The sequence below is a fragment of the Erythrolamprus reginae genome, chromosome 8 (assembly GCF_031021105.1).
Source record: "Erythrolamprus reginae isolate rEryReg1 chromosome 8, rEryReg1.hap1, whole genome shotgun sequence".
Lineage (NCBI taxonomy): Eukaryota > Metazoa > Chordata > Lepidosauria > Squamata > Dipsadidae > Erythrolamprus > Erythrolamprus reginae.
Window position 1 is genome coordinate 1,202,934 of NC_091957.1, and position 26,116 is coordinate 1,229,049.

Below are 26,116 nucleotides of genomic sequence, written 5' to 3' on the forward strand. Positions count from 1 at the left end.
AAAGTGAACCCAAGAACAAGGGGGCACAATCTGAGGCGAGTTGGGGGAAAAGATTAGAAGCAACGTGAGAAAATATTATTTTACTGAAAGAGTAGTAGACGCTTGGAACAAGCTTCCAGCAGATTTTGTTCGTCAATCCACAGTAATTGAATTTAAATATGCCTGGGATAAACATAGATCCACCCTAAGATAGAATACAGGAAATAGTATAAGGGGAGACTAGATGGACCACAAGGTCTTTTTCTGCCATCAATCTTCTATGTTTCTATAACATTAAAAAATGCCATGTGAGTACAAAACAGATGAAACAGTCTCTCAATTTCTCCCCCCACCCCCCACCACCCTGGTTTTGCTACGAAGGTCCCATATTCGCAGTGTATGGAAAAAATGGATAAGGAGCTGGTTCCTAATTATCGGAAACAGTTTGAAGAGCTGTATAAAGCAGAAGAGCCTTCATGGGAGACACATGGAAGTGTGATGGTATTTGGTTTTTTTTACTACTACTACTACTACTACTAATGATGATAATAATAATAATAATCATAATCATCATAATCATAATCATAATTTATTAGATTTGTATGCCGCCCCTCTCCGAGGACTCATACTTTACTCAGGGTGTCCAGCAAACCTGGAAAACAGGGAAATCAGGGAATTATCAGGGAAATCAGCCGTACGGGAAATATCAGGGAGTTATCGGAATTTGTGAAAAAAATGGAATAAATCAGGGGGGGGAAACCAAACTGTATTAAAATGTTTAAATGTCAGGGAAAAATAATGGCCTGGCAGAGTCAAGTAAAAATGAGCATAACTGTGGCATACAAATCTAAATAATAATAATAATAATAATAATAATAATAATAATAATAATAATAACAACAACAACAACAACAACAACAACAACAACAACTTGCTTCCTCAGCTTCCAATATTTCTCCATGGCTTGGCTGTTTGGTATGACGACCTTTACGACCGCGCCTTAACTAGATCGCAAGTTACAGGGAAATGTCAGGGGAATATCAGGGAATTTCAAAATGTTTTGCCCCTGGACACCCTGTTAACTTTCATAAACTGTGCAGTGCATGTTTAGTTTTGCGAGGGAAAATATGTCAATGGTAGCGGGAACACATGTACATTCCTCCTGCACAAAACGTTTGGTCCAACTTAACGTGCCACATTCTCTACTTAAGAAAGCTCAAAGCTGGGGAAATAAATGGGAATGAATACTTTAAAAAAAAGAAGAAGCAATATTGCTTTTTCTCAAAAAATTGGGAGTTTTCCCCCTTCATTCTCTATTTCTTTACTGTTTGCCCACTCAGTCATTTGAAAAGAAGATAATAAACATTTACTCTCCTACCGGACCCTTTTGTCTAAAAATCCTCTTATCTACTTCAAGCTTTGAAGTATTAAAGAGGTTATTGAAGGGTTAGTGGGGGACATGATAACAGTCTTTCTGGTTCCCCCCTGTGTTGCCAGTGTGTGCGTGTTAACCACAATTGTTCCCCCCCCCCGGCAGACGGAGCGCCAGGTGTCTCGCTGGTTCGTGCAGTGCCTCCGTGAACAGTCCATGGTGCTGGAAATCATCTTCCTCTACTACGCCTATTATGAGATGATCCCGGAGGAGATGCTGACGTTCGCCAAGATGTTCAAGGACCAGGGCTTCGGCTCTCGGCAGACCAACCGGCACCTGGTGGATGAAAGCATGGACCCCCTGGTGGACCGCATTGGGTGAGTGAGTGAGGGCCACACGCCTGCAGGCCTTGCCAACCTCAGTCGGTAAGTGAAAGGAGGATGGCTATAAATAGCCCTTGCCTTAACCATGAGCAGCTCTGTGTCTACATGACCACAATGGACTTATGGCCTCACTTCCTGGGAGGTTGTTATACGAATCACCCACAGTATGCCTTTTTCCCCCCCTAAATCAAAAATAATAATAATAATTTATTAGATTTGTATGCCGTCCCTCTCCGGAGACTCGGGGCGGCTCACAACAATAATAATAACAAGAATGTGACAATGTAAATAAATCTAATACAGTGTTCCCTCGATTTTTGCGGGTTCGAACTTCGCGGAACGTCTATACCACGGTGTTTCAAAAATATTAATTAAAAAATACTTCACTGTTTTTTCCCCCTATACCATGGTTTTTCCTGCCCGGTGACATCATATGTCATTGCCAAACTTTAGTCTGCCTTTAAAAAACATATTTTTAAATAAACTTTAATAAATAAACATGGTGAGTAATAATCTAAATGGTTGCTAAGGGAATGGAAAATTGTAATTTAGGAGTTTAAAGTGTTAAGGGGAGGCTTGGGATACTGTTCATAGCCAAAAATAAGTGTATTTACTTCCGCATCTCTACTTCGCGGAAATTCGACTTTCGCGGGCGGTCTCGGAACGCATCCCCCGCAAAAATCGAGGGGACACTGTATTTAAAAAAGCATCTAAAAACCCATCATTTAAAAACCATGCAACACAAGCATACCCTACATAAAACTATATAAGCCTGGGGGAGGTGTCTCAATTCCCCCATGCCTGGCGATACAGGTGGGTCTTAAGCAATTTACGAAAGACAAGGAGGGTGGGAGCAGTTCTAAACTCTGGGGGGACTTGATTCCAGAGGGCCGGGGCTGCCACAGAAAAGGCTCTTCCCCTGGGGCCCGCCAGACGGCATTGTTTTGTTGACGGGACCCGGAGAAGGCCAACTCTGTGGGACCTTATCGGCCGCTGGGATTCGTGCGGCAGAAGGCGGTTCCGGAGGTACTCTGGTCCAATGCCATGCAGGGCTTTAAAGGTCATTACCAACACTTTGAATTGTGACCGGAAACCGATCGGCAGCCAGTGCAGACTGCGGAGTGTTGGTGTGACATGGGTGAATCTTGGAAGCCCCACGATGGCTCTTGCGGCTGCGTTCTGCACGATCTGAAGTTTCCGAACACTCTTCAAAGGTAGCCCCATGTAAGAGAGCGTTGCAGTAGTCGAGCCTCGAGGTGATGAGGGCATGAGTGACTGTGAGCAGTGACTCCCGGTCCAAATAGGGACGCAACTGGTGCACCAGGCGAACCTGGGCAAACGTCCCCCTCGCCACAGCTGAAAGGTGTTTCTCTAATGTGAGCTGTGGATCGAGGAGGACGCCCAAGTTGCAGACCCTCTCCGACTGGGGCAATAATCCCCCCCCCCCAGGGTTATGGATAGACAGATGGGATTGTCCTTGGGAGGCAAAACCCACAGCCACTTGTCAGGGTTGAGTTTGAGCCTGTTGACACCCATCCAAAACGAGGCAAATAAGGGTTTGTTTGACAGGTGGATCTTCTCGTGTGGTTCTGATTCCTGGGTATTGTGTCCCTTCTCCCCTCCATAAACATACAATGCAGGTACTTCAGTGCTCTGATTCTAGTGGAAGGCATGGAAATCGACTCCTTGCACGAACGTTTGTTGGATGACAGGAAGGAGGAGCACAAATTTGCTGGCAATAGACAGGTTCACCAGGTGAGCCCCTCCCAACTCTGTGGTCATTCAATATTCATGTTTATCTTTTAAAAAAATTATTGATTTTAAAAAGAATATGTCTCATAATTTTTTGTATAGGTCTTAATCTGTATCATATTTTACATATATTTATATGTATATATATATCATGCTCATTGATATTCCATCTTTTTTTTCTATTTTCTAATACTATGAGTACTCATAAAGATTACTACTGCATATACGTGTGTGTGTGTGTGCGCACGCAACATTTTTTGCTGATAAGCGAAAATGAATGGCGACTGGTATAGATCTATTTCGATCTATAATGTAATAGATCAAATAGATACATAATAGATCGGTGTAATGGATGTGTGTGTGTGTGTGTGTGTGTGTGTTTGTCGAGTCACCTTAGTATACCCAAACATGAGAGCGAGCATATTGCTCCCTTTTTGCCTCTCGGCCCCACTAGGGGCCATATTCCAAGGCAGATAAAATTTTATAGCCGACAACTATTATCTATAAATGTAACATATTTTTTGCTGATAATGAAAATGAAGAGAGACCAGTATAGATCTGTATCAAGCTATTTTAGTATGTATGTATGTATGTATGTATGTATGTATGTATGTATGTATGTATGTATGTATATACACTGCTCAAAAAAATAAAGGGAACACTTAAACAGCACAATATAACTCCAAGTCAATCAAACTTCTGTGAAATCAAACTGTCCCCTTAGGAAGCCAGACTGATTGACAGTCAATTTCACATGCTGTTGTGCACATTCAACTTTGTACAGAATGTTTTTTTCTAGAGCAAGCTACTGCCTTATAGGCAGGCTGCCCAGGTTTAAATCCCAGGAAGGGCATGGCTGATGAGAGGTAAATAGCTTGAAATAAATCTACTTCATTTTCATCATCAGCAAAAATATGTTACATACACACGCACACATATATTTTTGTCTTTTTTATCTATGTCTCAAGATGGCAAAGATACACCATACTCCTCCTCCTTCTCACAATAATAACCCTGTGAGGTGGGATGGGAGAGAGAGAGAGAGAAAGATTGGCCCGAGGTCACCCACTTGGCTTTTGTGCCCAAGGCAGAACTGGACCTTACTGTCTCCTGGTGGCTCAAAGTGACCGAGGTGGCTTTCATGCCTAAGGAGTGAACTAGAACTCACCATCTCCTGTTTTTTGAGGTCAGCATTTTCACCGCTGTGCAAGGTTTTAACCCGCCGTGCCTTTCCTCCCGACAGGAGATAGACCGCCTGCTGCTGACTCTGGGGGACGTCCCTCACCACGCCCCCGTCCTCTTAGCCTGGGCCTTGCTCCGGCACACGCTGAGCGCCGATGGGGCAAGCGGGGTGATCCGGCGCATGGGGAGCACCGCCATCCAAATGAACGTCTTCCAGTATTTGACCAAGCTGCTCCGAGCCATCAGTTCCGAAGGAAACGTGAGTCTTTAGCCCACTAGAAGAAAATACCTTTTGCAATGTTCAATAACTTAAAGGCTGAGAGGCCGCTGAGCCCCCAACCTTCAATTTTTCTTTTTTTTTTAACCTTGGAATTCTGTTCAGATCACACTGCTACACAATTTCATCCTTCCTCGCGCAAGGGAAGGAAGTAGATTTAAGCATTTGCTGGGTTTAGCCCACTGGTTTTCCAAATGAAGAGGAGAAAAAATGTAATACTTGTAGCTGTGTATATCTGTAACTAAACAGATTTATTGATTTATTTATTCTTTTTTTTATGCCGCCTTTCTCTTTAGTCTGCGGAGAGGGGCGGCATAGAAATCTAAATAATAATAATAATAATAATAATAATAATAATAATAATAATAATAAGATTCAGGACGGCTTACAACATGTTAGCAATAGCACTTTTTTAACAGAACTAGCCTATTGCCCCCACAATCCGCCTCCTCATTTTACCCACCCCGGAAGGATGGAAGAACATAAGAACGTAAGACGAGCCAGGCTGAATCGGGCCAAAGCCCTTCGAGTCCAGCATTCACACAGTGGCCCCCCAATTGTCCATGGGGATCTTGAGCAGAAAGAGAAGGCAAGACCCTCCCTTTCCCTGGACCCCCAACAAATGGTACTCAAGGGAACCCTGACTGCCTCAACCAACAGAGAGGCGGCAATTAATAATAATTATTATTATGGTGGCCGAGTCAACCTTGAGCCGGTGATGAGATTTGAACCGCTGACCTGCAGATCTAGCTAGATTGCAAATGGGGAATAAGCACTCTGCGGTCCTCATTTAGCGACCCCGGTGGGGCTGTCACCTCAGTTGTTAAAAGCAAAGAGATGACTAGCAGAAGCTGTGACTGCTTACGATCTTAGTTCAGTTTCCATTTGCTTACAAACTGGATTTGATTGGTTCTAGAGTTTCACTTTTCCATCCCCGTTGTAACTGTGAACAATTGCTAAAAGAGGCAGTCGTTAAGCAAGGACTGATATGCCTTTAACTGGGGTGAGGAAGGTTGCCAAATGGGGCATGACCCACGTAGAGTCTGGAAGGAGTTGGGCGGCTTATAAATCTAATAAATCAAATTAAATTATTAAATTAAATTAACCAGTCTCACTTAGCAACAGAAACGTTGGGCTCAGTTGTGGTTGTAAACTGAGGACCCTGTATTTCCATGGCTGAGGCTGTGACACGCTCTTTGTTTGCAGTGTATTTCCAGCACCACCTGCCTGAGCATTTACGGCCTCCTCTCCTTCGCTCTGACCTCCCTGGAGCTGCAGACGCTCGGCAATCAGCAGGTAAGAGTCCAGGGCTTAAGAGGGAGAAGGCCAGTCAGGGGTCTCCAACCTTGGCAGGGCCTGTGACTTCAATGCCCAGAATTCCCCAGCCAGTTGTCCAAAGACGGGCTACAAAAATGGCGGAAGGTCTTAAGCACAAAACCTATCAGGAAAGACCTCATGAACTCCATCTGTCTAGTCTGGAGGACAGAAGGAAAAGGGGGGACACGACCGAGACATTTAAATATGTTAAAGGGTTAAATAAGGTTCAGGAGGGAAGTGTTTTTAATAGGAAAGTGAACACAAGAACAAGGGGACACCATCTGAGGTTAGTTGGGGGAAAGATCAGAAGCAACATGAGAAAATATTATTTGACAGAAAGAGTCGTAGATGCTTGGAACAAACTTCCAGCAGAGGTGGTTGGTCAATCCACAGGAAATGAATCTAAACATGCCTGGGATAAACATATATCCATCCTGAGATAAAATACAGGAGGTAGTAGAAGGGCTAGATGGACCAGGAGGTCTTTTTCCGCTGTCAATCTTCTGTGTTTCTATGAATAAGGAAGGAAGGAAGGAAGGAAGGAGGAAGAAAGAGAAGGAAGGGAAAGAAAGGAGGAAGGAAGAATCCACAGTGATTGAATTGAAACATGCCTGGGATAAACATAGATCCATCCTAAGATAAAATACAGGAAATGGTATAAGGGCAGACTAGATGGACCAGGAGGCCTTTTTCTGCCGTCAATCTTCTAGGTTTCTATGTTTCTTGTGAAATGTCCTTAAATCCTCTTAAGATGTTCACATCAAGGGTGCCAAATGTAATGTGACATATGCATTTCTCTCCCTCCCCGTTTGTTTTCCGAAGGACATAATCGACACTGCGTGTGAAGTCTTGACCGTTTCCAGCATCCCTCCCTTGTTCTGGAAAACGGTGAGCTTGCCCTGAAAGCGATACCTGGCCTGTGTTTCCTTCGGATTCTTCCTCTTTCTGAAAATTTGGGAGAAATCCCCCCCCCCTTTTGGCCTTGGCGAAACTTAGCTGGTCTTCTAAGGTTCTTGGAGATGTGGAAAAATATTCCTTTATTTATTTATTATTTGGATTCCTAGGCCGTCCTTCTCTGTAGACCCAGGGCGGCTTACAAACCAGAAAGAGTAGTAGATCCTTGGAAATAGTCTAAGGGCAGACTAGATGGACCAGGAGGTCTTTTTCTGCCGTCAGTCTTCTATGTTTCTATGTTTCTAATAAATACCAAGAGAGCATGTAAGAAATCCAACTTAAAATCTAATCTTAAACCCTAATTGTTAAAACAGTTTATCCACATTTGTTCATCACAATCATTTGGGGTCAGATGGTTGAAAACTACTTTTACCAGGGGGGGTGAAATAGCCCTCCATAGTAAACACTATTGGTTCCCCCATTTTGTCTTTTAAAAATAAAATAAAAAAGAAGGAAATGCATAAGAACAGTTTTGGTGTTCTCTTTGTACTAAGGAAACGTCCTACGTTAAGGACCACCAGTAGATACAGTGGGATTCTACCCTTTTCTTTGGAGGCCAGTATTTGAAACAGAGCAGGAGATAACGTTCCACAGCGAAGCTAGTAAGACACGGTTGCAAAACGGGGCCTGTTTCTGACCATTTCTCTTTCCTGCTTCTCGCGCCAGGAGCCAACTGCAGGTCTGGGCATTATTTTGGACAGCGTGTGTGGCATGTTCCCACACTTACTCTCTCCTCTCCTTCAGTTACTCACTGCGCTTGTTTCAGACAAGTCAACGGCAAAAAAGGTACGTGTGGAAGTGCAGAGGGAGAGAAATCTGTGTCTGTTACTATCGGGGGGTGGGGGGTGGGAGCTTTAAGGAGACCCTTTTAAGTCTCTCTCTCTGAAATTGGGCTACGGTGAACCTTTCATTCACAAAACTAGAGATCCCTGGCCGTTTGTGGTGGCAAGCATCTTCCTTCCTTCCTTCCTTCCTTCCTTCCTTCCTTCCTTCCTTCCTTCTTCCCTTCCTTCCTTCCCTTCCTTCCTTTCCTTCCTTCCTTCTTTCCCTTCCTTCCTTCATTTCCCTTCCTTCTTTCCTTCCTTCCTTCCTTCTTTCCCTTCCTTCCTTCTTTCCCTTCCTTCCTTCCTTCCTTCCTTTCCCTTCCTTCCTTCCTTCATTTGCCTTCCTTCTTTCCTTCCTTCTTTCCTTCCTTCCTTCCTTCTTTCCCTTCCTTCCCCTTCCTTCCTTTCTTTCCCTTCCTTCCTCCCTCCCTCCCTCCCTCTCTCTTTCCCTTCCCTTTCCCTCTCTTCCTTCCTTCCTGTAAAGCACCATGAATAAAGTCTAAGGGCTTTTGCTATTGCTACTAGAAATGCCCCTTAGTGTTTAGTAAAGTAGAATAACTGAATTTTGAAATCCTGACAAAGTTTCCTCCCCTCTTCCACTTGCACTAAACAGAATCACGGAGGAGTTGCATTGAGTATTGAGCTGGTCAGTTTTCCCCGCAACCTCCTTTTTTAATGACGCAATGTCTTCCCAAGGCCGTCTCTTGCTTCCTTTCTCCTTGCTTCTCGTCATGAGCCCATCTCCGCTCTCCCCCCCCCCTCCCCAAAGGTTTATACGTTTTTGGACAAGATGTCGTATTATATCGAGCTCTATAAGCACAAACCAGCCGACGTTGCCTCGCGGGAAGACGGAACCGTCTGGAGGAGGATGACGCCCAAATTGCTGTACCCCCTCGGTAAGAGACTTTCAGGACCCTCTGCCCTTCCTCCAGACCCATGTGCTTGCTTACATGAGAAGAGCCTTCTCTGTGGGGGGCCCGGCCCTCTGGAATCAACTCCCCCCAGAGATTCATGTTGCCCCCACCCTCCCCGACCTTTCATAGGAGTCTAAAGCTTGGGATCATTAGATTCTGCCCCCTGGCCAATGAATGGACACGTGTGTATGCTAATAGGCTTTTTTAGTTTTTAAAATGTAATTCTTAATTTTAATTACAGTGATCTCTCGATTAGCGCGGGGGTTACGTTCCAAGACCTCCCGCGCTAATCGATTTCCGCGTTATAGTGGTGCGGAAGTAAAAAGAGCCCTCCGCTCTCTCTCTTTCTCTCCCTGTTACCGGTGTGGTATAAGAGAGAGAAAGAAAGAGAAAGGAGGGCGACTTGCCAGTCCACGCCGCCCTGGATGAGCGGCCCCGCATGGCCCCAGCGCCGGACTCCGCCGTTGCCTCCGCCCTTGTTCGGCTCTGCAGCTGAGAGGCCACGTCCACCCCCTCCTCGGTGTCCCCGGCACCCAGCGTCCCCACGCCGCCTCCACCTCCCGGTAATGCGCCCGACCTCTGCCTCTCTCTTTCTCTCTCATATACCACGCCGGCAACAGGGAGAGAAAGAGAGAGAGAACTAGCACGGACTTATAGAAACATAGAAACATAGAAGACTGATTATTATTTTGATTATTTTATTATTAATTATTTTTTAATTAATATTTTTTGAAAAACCGCGTTGCAGCGTTTCGCGCTAATCGAGACCGTGCTAATCGAGGGATCACTGTAATCATATCTCGATGTATACTGTTTTTATATATTGTATATTGTTTTATATAATAATAATAATAATAATAATAATAATAATAATAATAATAATGACCGTGGGGTCCTGGAGTCACTCTTGAGCTTGGTGGTTTTCTTGCAGACATTTCTTTACCAAACTAGGTAACTTCATCAGTGCCACGAGGGAGTGGGGTTTGTCTAACACTCATAAAAAAAAAAAAAGACCAAACCCACTCCTTTTCTAGCCCTGAGGAGGTTCCCTAGCTGGGTCACGAAAGAAGACTCCACAGTTCACATATTCCCTTCATTACTAACATCCTAACATTACTAACATGTATTAGTTATGACCTATAAAGCCCTACATGGCATTGGACCAGACTACTTGTGGGGCCGCCTCCTGCCGCACAAATCCCAGCATCTGGTGAGGTCCCACAGAGTCGGCTTTCTCCAGGTCCTGTCAACTAGACAATGTCGCTTGGCAGGGCCCAGGAGAAGGGCCTTCTCTGTGTGGGCCCCCGCCCTCTGGAATCAGCTCCCCCGGGAGATTCACACTGCCCCCCACCCTCCTCTCCTTCCGCAAGAGACTTAAGACTCATTTATGCCATCAGGCTTGGAGCGATTAGATCTCAGTCCCTTGGCCAATGAACGTGACATATGGCTGAGGTTTGAAGGTCTATGATTGATTTTTAGAATATTGGGATTTTAGGTTATGTAGTTTAAATTAATTGGATTTGAGTTCGTATTTCATTGTTCTATATTATATGCTGTAAACCACTCCAAGTCTTCGGAGAGGGGAGGGATACAAATCTAATAAATAAATAAAATAAAATATAAAATAAAATATATAATAATATAATATAATATAATATAAATAATAAAATAAAATAAAATAATAAACCTCTGCCTTCGACTAAGTGACCTGTTCCAAAAAACTATCCGGACTTCTGCTGTTATCCCACCGAGAGATTGCCCAGTCTTGTTAGAAGGACCCATTTGGCCGAGACCTCCTTTTTTGTCCAAAATGGTCTTACTCCGCTTTCTTTTCCCCTTTCAGGGACGGGTCAAACCAACCTTCGGATCCCTCAGGGGACGAAAGGGCAGGTGATGCTGGACGACCGGGACTATTTGGTGCGCTGGGACTATTCTTACAGCAGCTGGACGCTCTTCACCTGCGAGATCGAGATGCTGTTGCACGTGGTGTCGACGGCCGGTGAGTTTCCAGAACTTCAAGGCAGCTGTTGGGACAGGGCTGGTCCCGGGCTCAGGCAGAGGCTCCCTGGAGCTGAGCTAGGGCGCCCTGGCAGACGAGGTGGCTCTGCGTGGCCCCTGCGGCCCCTCATGGGTTTAGTGGAAGTATTTCAAAACACTTCCATTAAACCTGCACTGCCAGTGTGTAGTACGTAGATCCTTTGGGCTCTTCTTCTTCCTCTTCCACTTCCCCTCCTCCCTTCTCCCTTCCCCTCTTCCTTCTCCTTCTTCCTTCTCCTCCTCTATCTTCTTCTCCTTCTCCTCCTTCCCTTTCCTCCTCCTCCTCCTTCTTCTCCTCCTTCTTCCTTCTCCTCCTCCTCTATCACCATCTCCTTCTCTTCCTCTTTCTTCTTTCTTCTCCTCTTATCATCTTCTCCTTCTCCTTTTCCCTCTCCTCCTCTATCTCCTCCTCCTTCTTCCTTCTCCTCCTCTATCTTGTTCTCCTCCTCTTCCTCCCTTTCCTTCTGCTCCTTCTCCTTCCTTCTCCTTCTCTATCATCTCCTTCTCTTCCTCTTTCTTCCTTCTCCTTCTCCTCTTATCATTTTCTCCTTCTCCTTCTTTCCCTCCCTCCCTCCCTCCTTCCTTCTCTTTCTTTCTTTCCTTCCTTCTTTTTTTTTTTTTGCCATTTTCCTTTTGAGGGACCTGGGTTCATGGCGGGAAAGACCCGCGCCCACCTTGACCTCTTCTTCTCTGCCTCAGATGTCATCCAGCATTGCCAGAGAGTTAAGCCCATCCTCGACCTGGTTCACAAGGTCATCAGCACCGACGTGTCTATTGCCGACTGCCTCCTGCCCATCACCTCCCGCATCTACATGCTGCTGCACAGGTGAGGCCTGAGACTCTCCACCGGACGTTCTCCTGAGGCCAAGACCATTTTCACCTTCAGCTCTTTGGCTCTCTTTCCCCCTCCCCCCTTGTTTGCAGGTTAACCACTGTGATCTCTCCCCCGGTCGACATTATCGCCTCTTGTGTCAGATGCTTAACGGTGCTGGCTTCCCGGATGCCGGCCAAGGTGAGAGAGCCTCGGTCACTTCTCTTCTGTTGGTGTCACCAAGGTACTTGAGGGGTCGTCTCATCACCCCACCGGGATTGGTCTTGTCCCACTTGTGCTGACAGCAAAGGGTCCCATCAGCCTGATTATTCCGGCTGGCGGGGTCCAGGAAGAGGGCCTTCTCTGCTGTGGCTCCTGCTCTCTGGAACTCTCAGCCCAGGAGTGAGGTTGTCCCTTTCCTATCCTTTCGTAAGGGCCTAAAAGACCTGGCTGTGCTGATCAGTGGGGGAAACAGCTCAATGGAGGGGCCTGGTTGAATAATGACAGACCCCACCTCCCCTTCCCATGCCTTTCCCGTGTGTCTGCGGTTTTAGTTATTTATTATTTCTTTCTTTATTTCTTTATTTCAATTTCCAGGCCACCCTCCTCCAAAGACTCAGGGCGGACGAGTCTTTTGTCTTTAATGCCTTTTTTATGTTTTAACTGTACAGTATATGAAACTCTTTAAGCCGCCCAGAGTTACCCTACAGTAAGATGGGCGGCCAATAAATTTTATATATAATACGTAAAGGGACATTTTTGACTTCACTTCCCAGGTCTGGACTGATCTTCATCACACGGGCTTTTTACCTTTCGTGGCAAACCCGGTTTCGAACATGAGTCACATGATCAGGTAATTTGCTTTGCAGATAGTTCTTAACTTATAAGAGAAAGAGAGAGAGGGAGAGAGACCCTAAGCAGGCCGGTCCTAACGTTTACCAATGCCCCTTGCCATTTGGATGTAAAGAGAAATCAACACACACACACACACCAAACCGGTCCCCTCAATTCTAGCACAGATGCTAGAGCAGTGATGGCGAAACCTAGTTTTCCTCAGGTGCCGAAAGAGTGTGAGCGCACGGTATCGCTCATGTGCGAGTGCCCATACCCATAATTCAGTGCCTGGAGGTAGCAAAATGCCCTCCCTCCGCCCCCTGGAGGCCCTCTGCAGGCCTAAAACAGCGCACTTCCCAGCCTCTAGTGGGCCCAGCAGGGCCGTTTTTGCCCTCCTCAGGCTCCAGAGGCAAAAATGCCCTCCACCATCCCCCTGGAGGCTCCCTGGAAGCCAAAAACACCCTCCCCAGAGCCTCCGTGCAAGCCAAAAATCAGCTGGCCGGCACACACCTGCACGCTGGAGCTGAGCCTGGGCAACGTCTCGCGTGCCAGCAGATACGGCTCCACATGCCACCTGTGTCACCCACGCCATAGGTCCGCCATCCCTGTGCTAGAGCATTCTTTCCCCGCCTGCTGATTGTTGGGGTGTCTCTCTCTTTCTCCCCAGTGCAGAGGGAATGAACGCTGGAGGCTACGGGAATCTGCTGATGGGCATTGAGCAGCCCCAAGGCGAGTACGGCGTGACCATCTCCTTCCTGAATTTAGTCATAACACTTGTCCGGGTAAGTGCTGAGAAAGAGAGAGAGGGAGACAGACAGACAGCCTCTCATCCTTTGTGGTGCTGCCAGAAAAGAGTTTTTGCTGCTCCCATTTTTGACTGGGGGATCAAGTGGCGGAATGTCCCACCTCTGTCGTCAGGCATGGGGGGAACTGAGACTTTCCCTTCCCCCTAGGCTTATAAAATTTATGCATGGTATGTCAGTATGTATGATTGGTTTCTTAAATTGGGGTTTTTTAAATTAACTTAAATATTAGATTTGTTTACATTGTATTATTATGGTTGTTAGCCGCCCTGAGTCTACGGAGAGGGACGGCATACAAATCTGATTAGTAAATAAATAAATAAATAAATTTTTAACTCCCTTCCTGGCTGTTTTCTCCAGGGTCAGCTGGGCAACACCCAGAGCCAGGGCCTGGTGCCTTGCATCGTGTTTGTCCTGAAGGAGATGCTGCCCAACTATCACAAGTGGCGCTATAACTCCCATGGAGAGAGAGAAAAAATAGGTGAGTTGGATTCTTCTCCTCCCTCCAGTCACCCATCCAAAAAAAAGGACTGAGATTTAGCCTATCTTTTTTCCCCCCGGGACTCTTCCTTAGTATTACTGTAAGTTTCCTTTTTTAGAAAAAAAATTATTAGATTTTTAAAACAAGGGGACACAATCTGAGGTTAGTTGGGGGAGAGATCAGAAGCAACGTGAGGAAATATTATTTCACTGAAAGAATCGTAGAGGCTTGGAACAAACTTCCAGCAGACGTGGTTGGTCAATCCACAGTGACTGAATTTGAACATGCCTGGGATAAACGTAGATCCATTGTAAGATAAAATACAGGAAATAGTATCAGGGCAGACGAGATGGACCAGGAGGTCTTTTTCTGCCGTCAGTCTTCTATGTTTCTATGTTTCTATGCAAACACATGAAAGACATTAACAAATCATTCGCGTAGCTTCTTCACTTACATTTCGGTTTCAATGCATTGCTATCCAACTATCTTAGCAATAATCTTTTCCCATTGGTATTTATCTTTAAATAATAATATTTACAAAAACTCCTTGTAGGTTTCCTTATAATCCGTGTAATAGAAAATCGGCACTGTTAGAATTGTACTACAGGCACGTCACAAATTGTCCGACTCTTAATGTTTTTTGTGTTTTCTTGTTTGTGTTTTTGTGTGTTACAAATAAAGTTTATTTTTAGTTAAAAATTTTTTTTAAAAAAGCTTCCTTATCATCAGGGACAGTATTTCTCAACTGTAGCCACTTTAAGAGGTGTGGACTCCAGCCCCCAGAATTCCCCAGTCCACACCTTCTGAAGTGGCTGAAGTTAAGTGGTCGTAATCCCTTTCTGCAAAACGGTGCGTCTCTTTCCTTGTTCCAGGATATCTTATCCTGCAGCTGATCCACGCAATCTTGAACCTGTGCCCTGAAATGGATCCTCGTAGCAGGTGAGGTCGGTTTTCTTCAGCCGCCTTATCTCCTGGATAGGTTTGAGGCCCCCTCCTCCATCCACGGTGTCTGCAGTTTTATTTACGGGACCATCTGCTGCTGCATAGCTCCCTGCGACCAATTGGCCTTCTCTGGGTCCTGTCGACTAAACACTTTCGGTTGCCGGGCCCGTGGGGAAGGGCCTTCTCTTTGGTGGCCCTGGCTCTTTGGAACCAACTACCCCCCGAGGTCCGCATGGCCCCCACCCTACTAGGTTTCCAAAAAGCCTTGAAAGCCTGGCTTTGCCGGCAGGCCTGGTGGCCGTGATAATTGACAGCTCCCTATCCGTCCAAGACAGGAATTGATTTGGATGTTTGCTGTATGAACATAGTGATTATATTGTAGAGTTTTTCTCTGATGAAATGTGTCTTGTTATTTTGAAATAAGCTATTAATTATGAAATTTTTTATTATTATTACGGAACGTTGTAATTTGATCATATTGTTTTATAGTTACTGTTGTAAGCCACTTGCCCTCAGACTTCAGAGAGAAGGCGGCGTATAAATTCAAATAAATAAATGAATAAATAAATTATCCCTTCTTCCGAAGCCTGCAAATTAAATTCACACCCCGTTCTTACCTTGAGGCTAGGCTTCTCCTCCTCCTGGTGGACAGGAGTATAGGGAGCCTCTTTGAATTCCTGATGCGAGGTTGAAGCGTCAGTCCAGATGTTTTGCCCGTAGCAAATTGAACTTTCTCTTCTTGCCTTTGAGCAGCGCCCCCAGCCTCCAGTCCCTCTGCATCTTCAGCCTGGCCAATACCGAAGCAGGCCAGGCGGTCATCAGCATCATGGGCATTGGCGTAGACACCATCGATATGGTGATGGCCAGCCAGTTCTGCAGGTGAGTGCCTGCCTTTGCTTAGTTCGGGCACCTTTGGCCTTGCCCAGGGTCCTTCATTCTTAGTTTCTCGATCTTCCAGAAGAAGGGGTCCATCTGTTCCCCAAAGCCCCTGAGGGCAGGACAGGAAGTAACGTGTGGGATCTTATCAAAGAGATCCAGCCTAGAATTCAGGACAGTTCTATTCATTCCACAATTAATCAGTGGAAGGGAAGTCGTGCCCTGAAGTTGTGGATGCTCCATCACCGGAGTTTTTCAATAAGAGGCAGGACGGTCTTTGTCCAGAAGGAGGCTGGGTCTCCTGCTTGAGCCGAGGGTTGCATAGAAGATCTCTAAGGTCCCTCCCAACCCTGTGATTCTACGTTCTGTGTCTTTTTTTGGGTGGGGGGAATGCTTCCAAGAGTGCCATGCAACCCTGTGGGTGATTGTTGGGCTGAAGTTGCTTCCTCTACCAAAAAGAAATTAAGTCTTTACATAAAACAAGGAGGTTCCATTACAGTCATCACTTAAAGACTCCCTGTAGATGCATTTCACGTTTTTAGGATATTTCATGACTGTCCATACAAGGTGTCCAGCAATCCTGGAAAACGGAAATCGGCAGTTCGGGAAAGTCAGGAAATTCATGAAAAAAACGGAATAAATCAGGGTGGGAGGAACCAAACTCTATTAAAATGTTTAAAAGTCAGGGAAAAATCATGTAAAAACCCCCAACGGATGGTGCAGCCTGGCAGAGTCAAGCAAAAATGAGCCTAACTGTGGCAGCCACTTGCTTCCTCAGCTACCAATATTTCTCCAGGGCTTGGCTCTTTGGTATGACGTCTTCTACGACCGCGGCCTTCACTAGATCCCAAGTTACAGGGAAATGTCAGGGGGATGTCAGGGAATTTCAAAATGCTTTCCCCCTGGACACCCTGCACATAACAAGTTCTGATTATGATGGTCATAACGTGAGGACTCCCTGTTGGTCTGCATATAGCTTTACTCTTGTTTTATGTCCAGTGTGACTTAAAACTGGAATGGGCAGTTTTATGATTACAGTTGCAATTCAAGACTGTCTAAAGATCCTTTGCCGGCTGGGGAATGCTGGGAGTTGAAGTCCACACATCTTAGAAAAAGTGTGCATAGTTGAGAGGCATATTCACAGCTGATGGTGTTGCCCATCATCAGAGTCCAATTGGAGCTGTGTGGCATATAAATTTCACAAATGAAGGGAGGAATGAAAGAAGGAAGGAAGGGAGAGAAAGAAAAGAAAGAAAGAGCAGAAACAGGACATGTTTTAATATGGTTCTTTTTCCTGGCATCCTAGTGATGGGGAATCTCAGGGACAGCTGCTGATCCAGACGGTGAAACTGGCCTTCTCCATCACCAACAACGTCATCCGATTGAAGCCGCCCTCCAGCGTCGTGTCACCTCTGGAACACGCCCTGACTCAGCACGGTATGTCCCTTCCTGCTGGTCTCCTCTTTGGCACAGACCATTTGCACCTAGCATTAATTTCCAGCTGACCAAGCAAAGGGTTTTTGGATCCTGTTTATGCTGTGCAGAAAATCAATTGCCTATTGATCAATACTTTCCTTAGAACCTAAGAAGAGCCATGCTGAATCAGGCCCAAGCTCATCTAGTCCAGCATTCTGTGTCCCACAGTGGCCCCCCAATTGTCCGTGGGTGTCTTGAGCCAAAAGAGAAGGCAAAACCCTCCCTTTCCCTGGACCCCCAACCAATGGGACCCCAGGGAACCCTGCCTGCCTCAACCAATATAGAGAAAGAAAGAAAGATGGAAGGAGAGAGAGAGAGAGGGAAGGAAGGAGAAAGAGAGGGGGGGGGGAGAGAACCTAAGAAGAGCCCTGCTGAATTGGGCCAAAGCCCATCGAGTCCAGCATTCTGTGTCACCCAGAGGCCCACCAATTGTCCATGGGGATCTTGAGCAGAAAGAGAAGGCAAAGCCCTCCCTTTCCTTTGACCCCCCAACAAATGGGACCCAAGGGAACCCTGCCTGCCTCAACCCACATAGAGGTGGCACTTGGACCTCTGTTTCAATAACCACCCATGATACACTTGGCATTTGTGTAATCCTGCCTTGAAGCTCTCCAGGCTGACAGCTGTCACGACCTCTTCTTCCATCAACCAAGGACCCTCTGGGTGAAGAAACATTTCCCTTTATTTTCCCTAACTTTCTTACCTGTGAGCTTTAGGGAGGGCCCCCTCGTCTTAGTACTGTGTGAAAGAGAAAAGGATTTTTCTCTATCCACCTTTTCTATCCCGTGCATGATTTTATACACTTCAATGAAGTCACCTCTTAAATGTCGTGTTTCAAGGCGTTGCAACCTGGTTTCATAGGGGAGGGGCCCCATTTCCTTGATCATTCTTGTTGCCCATTTTTTGCCCCTTTGCACGTCACTTTGTGGTTCTCTGCCCTCCCAGGGGCCCACCGGAACAATCTGATCGCTGTCTTGGCCAAGTACATCTACCATAGACATGACCCAGCCTTGCCACGACTAGCCATCCAGCTCCTGAAGCGACTGGCCACGGTAAGCGGTCCTTTCTTTAAAAAAACCTCTGATGTCCTTTGTTGCTTGCCTTGCCTCTTGAACGCGGCCTAGCCAGGTCACAGGGCGGGGTTGGCGGTGATTTCTAAGTCTATCCTTGCCCAGCTAAGTTAAATGGGTGGTAGTGTGTCAAACTTAAAGCGTGGACTCTCATTGTGTAATTTGTTGTGGGAAAAGAGCAGGCGGAGCCGAGAGGGTGGAGTTAAGAAAGTCATCAGCTTAGAATTGTTGCATTCCCACAGACGGCCTACGTCCAATTCCTTTTGAGTTTTGCTCAAGAATTAGTAATTCTTGTGTGTGTGTTTGAGCAATAAATCTTCTCAAAGGGGAAGTCTATGGAGATTCTCAATCATTTAGGGGAGACTTGATGGCAGCCTTCCAATATCTCAGGGGTTATTGCCACAAAGAAGAGGGAGTCCACCTATTCTCCAAAGCACCTGAGGGTAGAACAAGAAGCAATGGGGGGAAACTAAACAAGGAGAGGAGCAACTTAGAACTAAGAAGACATTTCCTGACAGTCAGAACAATTAATTCAGCTTGCCTCCAGAAGTTGTGGATGCTCCAACACTGGAGGTTTTTAAGCAGATGTTGGATAACCAGCCGTCTGAAATAGTGTAGGGTTTCCTGCCAAAGCAGGGGGTTGGACTAGAAGACCTCCGAGGTCCCTTCCAACTCTGTTGTTGTTGTTATCATTATCATTATTCAAGTTACAATTGCCCCAAAAGTGCTTTTTCCAAAATGCAACTGGACTTTCTTTTTCCCCCCCTTGAAACATTTCACTTCTCATCCAAGTAGCTTCTTCAGTTCTAACTAACTAAGGAACTTAACAGATGTTTTCGAAGGGGAACCCCCCCCCCCCAAGAAAGTCCAGTTGCCTTTAAAAAAAAGCACCTTCTTAACCGGAACTTAACGAATAGTCCTGATTCTTTGCACCTCAAGGCCAATTGAGAGGATGGTCAGGTTGAAGCCCACACACATTGTACATTTGTTGAAAAACACATTGGGTTACACTGAACTCTGTGATAAACTACATTTAATAGGAAAGTGAACCCAAGAACAAGGGGCCACAATCTGAGGTTAGCTGGGGGAAAGATTAGAAGTAACATGAGAAAATATTATTTTACTGAAAGAGTCATAGATGCTTGGAACAAACTCCCGGCAGACGTGGTTGGTCAATCCACAGCAACTGAATGTAAACCTGTCCGGGATAAACACAGATCCATCCTCAGATAAAATACAGGAAATAGTATAAGGGCAGACGAGATGGACCAGGGGGTCTTTTTCTGCCGTCAGTCTTCTAGGTTTCCATGTTTCTACGTGGGGCAGTGCCTCCTTCCAGTGCTGTGGTGCATGGCGTCTGTGCCCTTCCCGTCTTCACCTTTCTCCTCTTTCCCCCCTTAGGTGGCGCCCATGTCCGTCTACGCCTGTCTCGGCAGCGACGCCTCGGCCATCCGCGGGGCCTTCCTGAGTCGCCTGCAGAGCAAAATTGAGGACATGCGCATCAAAGTCATGATCTTTGACTTCCTCACGGTCGCCGTGGAAACCCAGCCCGGCCTGATCGAATTGTTCCTGAACCTGGAAGTGAAAGACGGGAACGAGGGCTGCAAGGTAGCGTTCGTTAACAGGCCTTTCGCGAGAGAGCGTCCCCTCATTACATGAATTTAATACGAGGAAACGCAAATGAAGCTTGCAAATTGCAGGCAGTTCTCCCAGATTTACCACCATCCCCATTGGGATTGGAATTCAGTTTGATCATTCAGGGGGCCTGATTTCACAACCTTTTTTGGGTGCAGTTGTTAAGCGAATCACTGAATAATTAAGAAACAGCAAATATAAACAAACTTCTTAGTGGCCTGTTTCTTTCAGTTGTGCTCACAGGGGAGAAATCACAAGGTGGTTCTTGATTTATGATCGCAAATATTCTCACCAGGCTGAAACCTGAAATAATGAGACCTCACCTACAAAAAGATATTGACAAAATTGAACGGGTCCAAAGACGGGCTACAAGAATGGTGGAAGGTCTTAACCATAAAACGTATCAGGAAAGACTTCATGAACTCAATCTGTAGAGTCTGGAGGACAGAAGGAAAAGGGGGGACATGATCGAAACATTTAAATATGTTAAAGGGTTAAATAAGGTCCAGGAGGGAAGTGTTTTTAATAGGAAAGTGAACACAAGAACAAGGGGACACCATCTGGAGTTAGTTGGGGGAAAGATCAAAAGCAACATGAGAAAATATTATTTTACTGAAAGAGTAGTAGATGCTTGGAACAAACTTCCAGCAGACGTGGTTGCTCAATCCACAGTCACTGAATGTAAACATGCCTGGGATAAACATATATCCATCCTAAGATAAAATACAGAAAATAGTATAAGGGCAGACTAGGTGGACCAGGAGGTCTTTTTCTGCCGTCAGTCTTCTATGTTTCTATGTTTCTAATCCGTGCTGGTTTCTGTTGTGGTTGGATCGCAGCCAGGTCCTCTTGCTAACAGACTTCGAGACAGATGAATTGGGTCCTTCTGGGCATGTGTGGCTGTCAGAGGAGTCGGACAGTGAGGACCATGGGGTCTTTTTCTGCCATCAGTCTTCTATGTTTCTATGTTTCTATGAGGAGGGAGAGATAGAATATGAGGAGCCTGCAGAGGCTATAGAACCCCCAGCTGGGGCTTTGCCTGGGTCTGATGAGGAAGAGGAGATGAGGGACCCTATCCTGGACGCAAGAGTGAGAAGGATACAGGGGAGGCAAGAGCAGTTACACAGTCTCAGGAGGAGGACTTCAGAACAGCTGTGCGCAGTCTGTACTCCCAGGGTGAGGAATGGGGAGGTTCCCTTTGCAGAAAACCAATGTAGAGAGTTGTTTAAAAACAAACCTTCATGCAGTTCTGGACAATTACAGGGTTAAATCCTGTGAGTAATTCTTGGCTTGGAAACTATTTGTTTGGGAATTTGTCTTATCAACTCTGTCTCCTTCTTGAACGGAAGACATTCCTTGGTTCTAATTTTTGCTTCCCTTCCGTTTTTGTGCGTAGGTGATGATACTTTCTCACTATTTTCCACTCCTTTCCCTTCCAGGAGTTCAGCTTAGGGGAATTTAGCTGCCTTCACGTGGTCCTGGAGCTGATTGACTCCAAACAGCAGGAGTACTACTGGTGCTCCCCGCTTCTGCAACGTGCCACCGTTGCTTTTCTCCACGCCTTGTGGCAGGACCGCCGAGACAGCGCCATGCTGGTCCTCCGGAACAAGTGAGCGAAACACCCCACACACACACTCTTCCAACTGCGAGCCTCATTAGTTTATACAGTGGAACCTCTGCCTAAGAACACCTCTACTTACGAACTTTTCTAGATAAGAACCGGGTGTTCAAGACTTTTTTGCCTCTTCTCAAGAACCATTTTCCACTTACAAACCTGAGCCTCCGAAACTGTAACCGGAAAAGGCAGGGAGAAGCCTCCGTGGGGCCTCTCTAGGAATCTCCTGGGAGGGAACAGGGCCGGAAAAGGCGGGGAGAAGCCTCCGTGGGGCCTCTCTAGGAATCTCCTGGGAGGAAACAGGGCCGGAAAAGACAGGGAGAAGCCTCTGTGGGGCCTCTCTAGGAATCTCCTGGAAGGAAACGCGGCCTCCACCCTCCCTGTGGTTTCCCCAATCGCACACATTATTTGCTTTTACATTGATTCCTATGGGAAAAATTGCTTCTTCTTACAAACTTTTCTACTTAAGAACCTGGTCGCAGAACAAATTACATTTGTAAGTAGAGGTACCACTGTATAAAGTTCAGAAAAATGAAAAGAATGAGAAAATAGCAGAGGAGAAGAGGGAAAAGGAGGGAAACCAAGCAAACGAGTGCCTTTTGTGTGTTTCTAGGCCAAAGTTTTGGGGAAACTTAACCAGCTCCTTGTTCGGAATTCTTCCTCCACCATCCGAAACCTCAGAGGTAAGGGAATGGGACTTTCACCGGGTGGGAGAGAGTTCAAGCCCCCTCGGCCGCTCTGAGCCCCTGGCGGCTTCTGCCTCTGGGCCAGGAATGTCCTTGATATAAAGAAGGAAAGGGGGACACAAAGAATTCCCGCCTGGTTAGAAGTTTCCACTCCCCCTTTTATCGAAATTGCAGGTAGAAAACTCACACAATCCTCACCTTCCTTTCTCTGTTTGCAGCTGAGTGTCTTGGACACCTGTGCCTTGATAATGAAAATAATTTGCCTGGAGATTTATTCCGTGGTCAAGTAAGTGGCATTAAGAGAGTGTGGGTGAGGAAGGAATTCAGCCCAGGAAGAGGGGAGATTGGTCCTTAAAGACGTTACGGTCGAGAGTCTTGTGCCTCACTTTTTTCTCACAGTCCTTATAACAGAATGTCAGAGCTGGAAGGGATCTTGGAGATCTTCTAGTCCAACCCCAGGCTCAGGAAGGAAATCCTACACCTTTGGAGAGCATGTGCACCAATGGCAAATCCCTTGTGTGTTCAGTCACACTTGGCCAATAAAGAACTGTTCCCTTCTGTCCTCTGCATTTTATATTCCACATTCTGTTCTGTTCTATTCTAGTCTAGTCCATTCCATTCCATTCTGCATTTTATTCTGCATTCTATTCTGCATTCTATTCTATTCTATTTCTATTCCATTCCATTCTGTTTTCTATTCTGTCCTGCATTCTGTTCTGCAGTCTGTCTGTCTGTCTGTCTGTCTGTCTGTCTGTCTGTCTGTCTGTCTGTCTGTCTGTCTGTCTATCTATCATCTATCTACCAATCTATCATCCATCCATCTATCTATCTATCTATCTATCTATCTATCTATCCATCCATCTATCCTTCTATCCATCTATCCATCTATCTATCTATCCATCTATCCATCTATCCTTCTATCTATCTATCTATCTATCTATCTATCTATCTATCTATCTATCTATCCTTCTATCCATCTATCCATCTATCTATCTATCCATCTATCTATCTATCCTTCTATCTATCTATCCTTCTATCTATCTATCCTATCTATCTATCCTATCTATCTATCTATCTATCTATCTATCTATCTATCTATCTATCTATCTATCTATCTATCCTTCTATCTATCTATCCTATCTATATCCTTCTATCTATCTATCCTATCTATCTATCTATCTATCTATCTATCTATCCATCTATCCTTCTATCTATCTATCCTTCTATCTATCTATCTATCCTATCTATCTATCTATCTATCTATCTATCTATCTATCTATCTATCTATCTATCTATCTATCCTTCTATCTATCTATCCTATCTATATCCTTCTATCTATCTATCCTATCTATCTATCTATCTATCTATCTATCTATCTATCTATCTATCTATCTATCTATCTATCAGATTTGTATGCCGCTCCTCTCTGAAGACTCGGGGCGGCTAACAACAATAAAAAAGACAATGTAAATAAATGTAATATTAAAAATAATCTAAAAAAAACTAATTTAAAGAACCAATCATACATACAAGCATACCATGTATAAATTCTATAAGCCTAGGGGGAAGGGAATATTTCAATTCCCCCATGCCTGACGACAGAGGTGGGTTTTAAGGAGCTTGCGAAAGGCAAGGAGGGTGGGGGCAACTCTGATATCTGGGGGGAGCTGGTTCCAGAGAGTCGGGGCCGCCACAGAGAAGGCTCTTCCCTTGGATCCCACCAGACGACATTGCTTAGTCGACGGGACCCGGAGAAGGCCAACTCTGTGGGATCTAATCGGTCGCTGGGATTCGTGCGGCAGAAGGCGGTCTCAGAGATATTCTGGTCCGATGCCATGAAGGGTCATAACCAACAATTTCTATTCCATCCTGCATTTTATTCCATTCCATTCCGTTTTCTATTCTGTTCTGCCTTCTAGTCTATTTCAGACAAATGCTTGCTTGTCCTATCACTTCTTCTTAAAAACTTCCAGTGGAGGAGGGAGGGAAGCCCTTCCACTGATTAAATCCTCTCCAGGCGGTGGGGCAGAGTTCGCCTGCGACGTTCCACGTAGCTCTCCCAGCGCTCTTTTCAGCCCCCCAAGCTAGAACCTTCCCCGCATTCGATGTCCGAGCTCCCTTATGGCTCCCTTGTGCAAATGTGCGTCGAGGTCCTTACTTTCCCCCATCCTCCGCAATGTCGCTTGAACCCCCCCTGCTTGTAACCGTGACCCTTCTTCAAGGGAGGGTCCTCTACTCAATTTTAGCATATTATACTGCATTTTAACTTATTATTTATTCAAATTCCCTCTATTTTTGCCAATTTTATTGTATTTTAACCGGTCACAGTTTTATGATGACCGATGTGGTCCTTTTTTTCAATTTGATATGGTCGATTGACTAATCAAATAAAGTTGATATTGAATTGAATATTGTGTCCTTTGTGTCCTGCAGGGGGTCTCTGGACCAGCCCTTGAAGGACACTCTCAAGAGGTTCTCGGCCGAGAAGCGCTTTGCTTACTGGTCCAGCTACGTAAAGTCCCTGGCTTTCCACGTGGCCGAGACGGAAGGCAGCGGCTGCAGCTCCGTGACCGAGTACCAGATGCTGATCTCAGCTTGGCGAATGCTGCTCGTGGTTTCCACCAGCCACGTAAGGACCACGGCCTCTTTTTAATCTATTATTTTATTTACTTATTTCATTCGACTTCTATGCCCCAACTAACCTCAGATTGTGCCCCCTTGTTCTTGGGTTCACTTTCCTATTAAAAACACTTCCCTCCTGTGATGTAATCATAGGTTCAAGTTTGTTCCAAGCATCTACTACTCTCTCAGTCAAATAATATTTTCTCACGTGGCTTCTGATCTTTCCCCCAACTAACCTCAGATTGTGCCCCCTTGTTCTTGGGTTCACTTTTCTATTAAAAACACTTCACTCCTGGACCTTATTTAACCTTTGAACATATTTAAATCTTTTGATCATTTACTGGTTTTAAATCACAAGCTTGATTTCTTGCCCTCAGGCTGATATCGTGAACTTGACCGACTCGGAGATTCAGCAGCTGTTCTTGGACGTCTTGAGTGGGACCAAGGCTTTGGTGAGAATCCGCATTTTAAAAACCTCTCATGGTTCAGCCATCAAACCTGTTTTTGCTTGTGGGCGACCTCGCAGAAATGGCCGAGCGGAGAGGCTGTTTGGAGGGGGTTAGCTTTTTTTTGGCCCATCAGCTCTGAGGGTCTAGCTCGGTAGTCAGCAAAAATGTTGATATTTATCATAAAAATATTAATATTTCCCTCTGGTTTGTTCTGGACAAATGTAGAAACATAGAAACATAGAAGACTGACGGCAGAAAAAGACCTCATGGTCCATCTAGTCTGCCCTTATGCTATTTCCTGTATTTTATCTTAGGATGGATCTATGTTTATCCCAGGCATGTTTAGATTCAGTTACTGTGGATTTACCAACCACGTCTGCTGGAAGTTTGTTCCAAGCATCTACTACTCTTTCAGTAAAATAATATTTTCTCATGTTGCTTTTGATCTTCCCCCCAACTAACTTCAGATTGTCTCCCCTTGTTCTTGTGTTCACTTTCCTATTAAATAAAATATGTAGATTTTCTTTTATGTACACTGAGAGCATATGCACCAAAGAAAAATTCCTTGTGTGGTCCAATCACGCTTGACCAATAAAGAGTTATGTTCTATTCTATTCCATTGCATTCTATTCTATTGTATTTTGCTTTTTCTTAAAAAAAAATTATGCCCTTGGATTCAGAGCCTTAACTCACTGCACAGTGGGTAAAAGTTTCTATGTTTCTAAGTTCCCGCTCTGCCTCCCTTTGTTCCTTGAATAGAGACATTAAAAGCAGTCAAATGAGCCCCCTCAGTGGAGAAATATACTGTAATTACCAATTATTTTG

At 45.3% G+C, this 26,116-nt stretch overlaps 1 protein-coding gene across 2 annotated transcripts in view; it reads left to right on the forward strand.

Annotated features, from left to right (window-relative positions):
* The window catches only part of NUP188 (nucleoporin 188), a 47,898-nt gene that overhangs the window by 9,860 nt on the left and 11,922 nt on the right, over positions 1-26,116 (forward strand). For both annotated transcript variants that reach the window (XM_070758606.1, XM_070758605.1), the window contains exons 8-31: positions 361-480; positions 1,517-1,728; positions 3,375-3,489; positions 4,730-4,927; positions 6,152-6,241; positions 7,085-7,150; positions 7,883-8,002; positions 8,810-8,936; positions 10,798-10,953; positions 11,691-11,817; positions 11,916-12,003; positions 12,579-12,655; positions 13,304-13,418; positions 13,800-13,920; positions 14,793-14,859; positions 15,616-15,741; positions 17,045-17,175; positions 18,160-18,266; positions 19,686-19,892; positions 21,359-21,528; positions 22,148-22,217; positions 22,439-22,506; positions 24,654-24,849; positions 25,220-25,294. In XM_070758606.1, the coding sequence (XP_070614707.1) occupies positions 361-480; positions 1,517-1,728; positions 3,375-3,489; positions 4,730-4,927; positions 6,152-6,241; positions 7,085-7,150; positions 7,883-8,002; positions 8,810-8,936; positions 10,798-10,953; positions 11,691-11,817; positions 11,916-12,003; positions 12,579-12,655; positions 13,304-13,418; positions 13,800-13,920; positions 14,793-14,859; positions 15,616-15,741; positions 17,045-17,175; positions 18,160-18,266; positions 19,686-19,892; positions 21,359-21,528; positions 22,148-22,217; positions 22,439-22,506; positions 24,654-24,849; positions 25,220-25,294 (2,949 nt within the window). The remainder of the gene's footprint in view (positions 1-360; positions 481-1,516; positions 1,729-3,374; positions 3,490-4,729; positions 4,928-6,151; positions 6,242-7,084; positions 7,151-7,882; positions 8,003-8,809; positions 8,937-10,797; positions 10,954-11,690; positions 11,818-11,915; positions 12,004-12,578; positions 12,656-13,303; positions 13,419-13,799; positions 13,921-14,792; positions 14,860-15,615; positions 15,742-17,044; positions 17,176-18,159; positions 18,267-19,685; positions 19,893-21,358; positions 21,529-22,147; positions 22,218-22,438; positions 22,507-24,653; positions 24,850-25,219; positions 25,295-26,116) is intronic.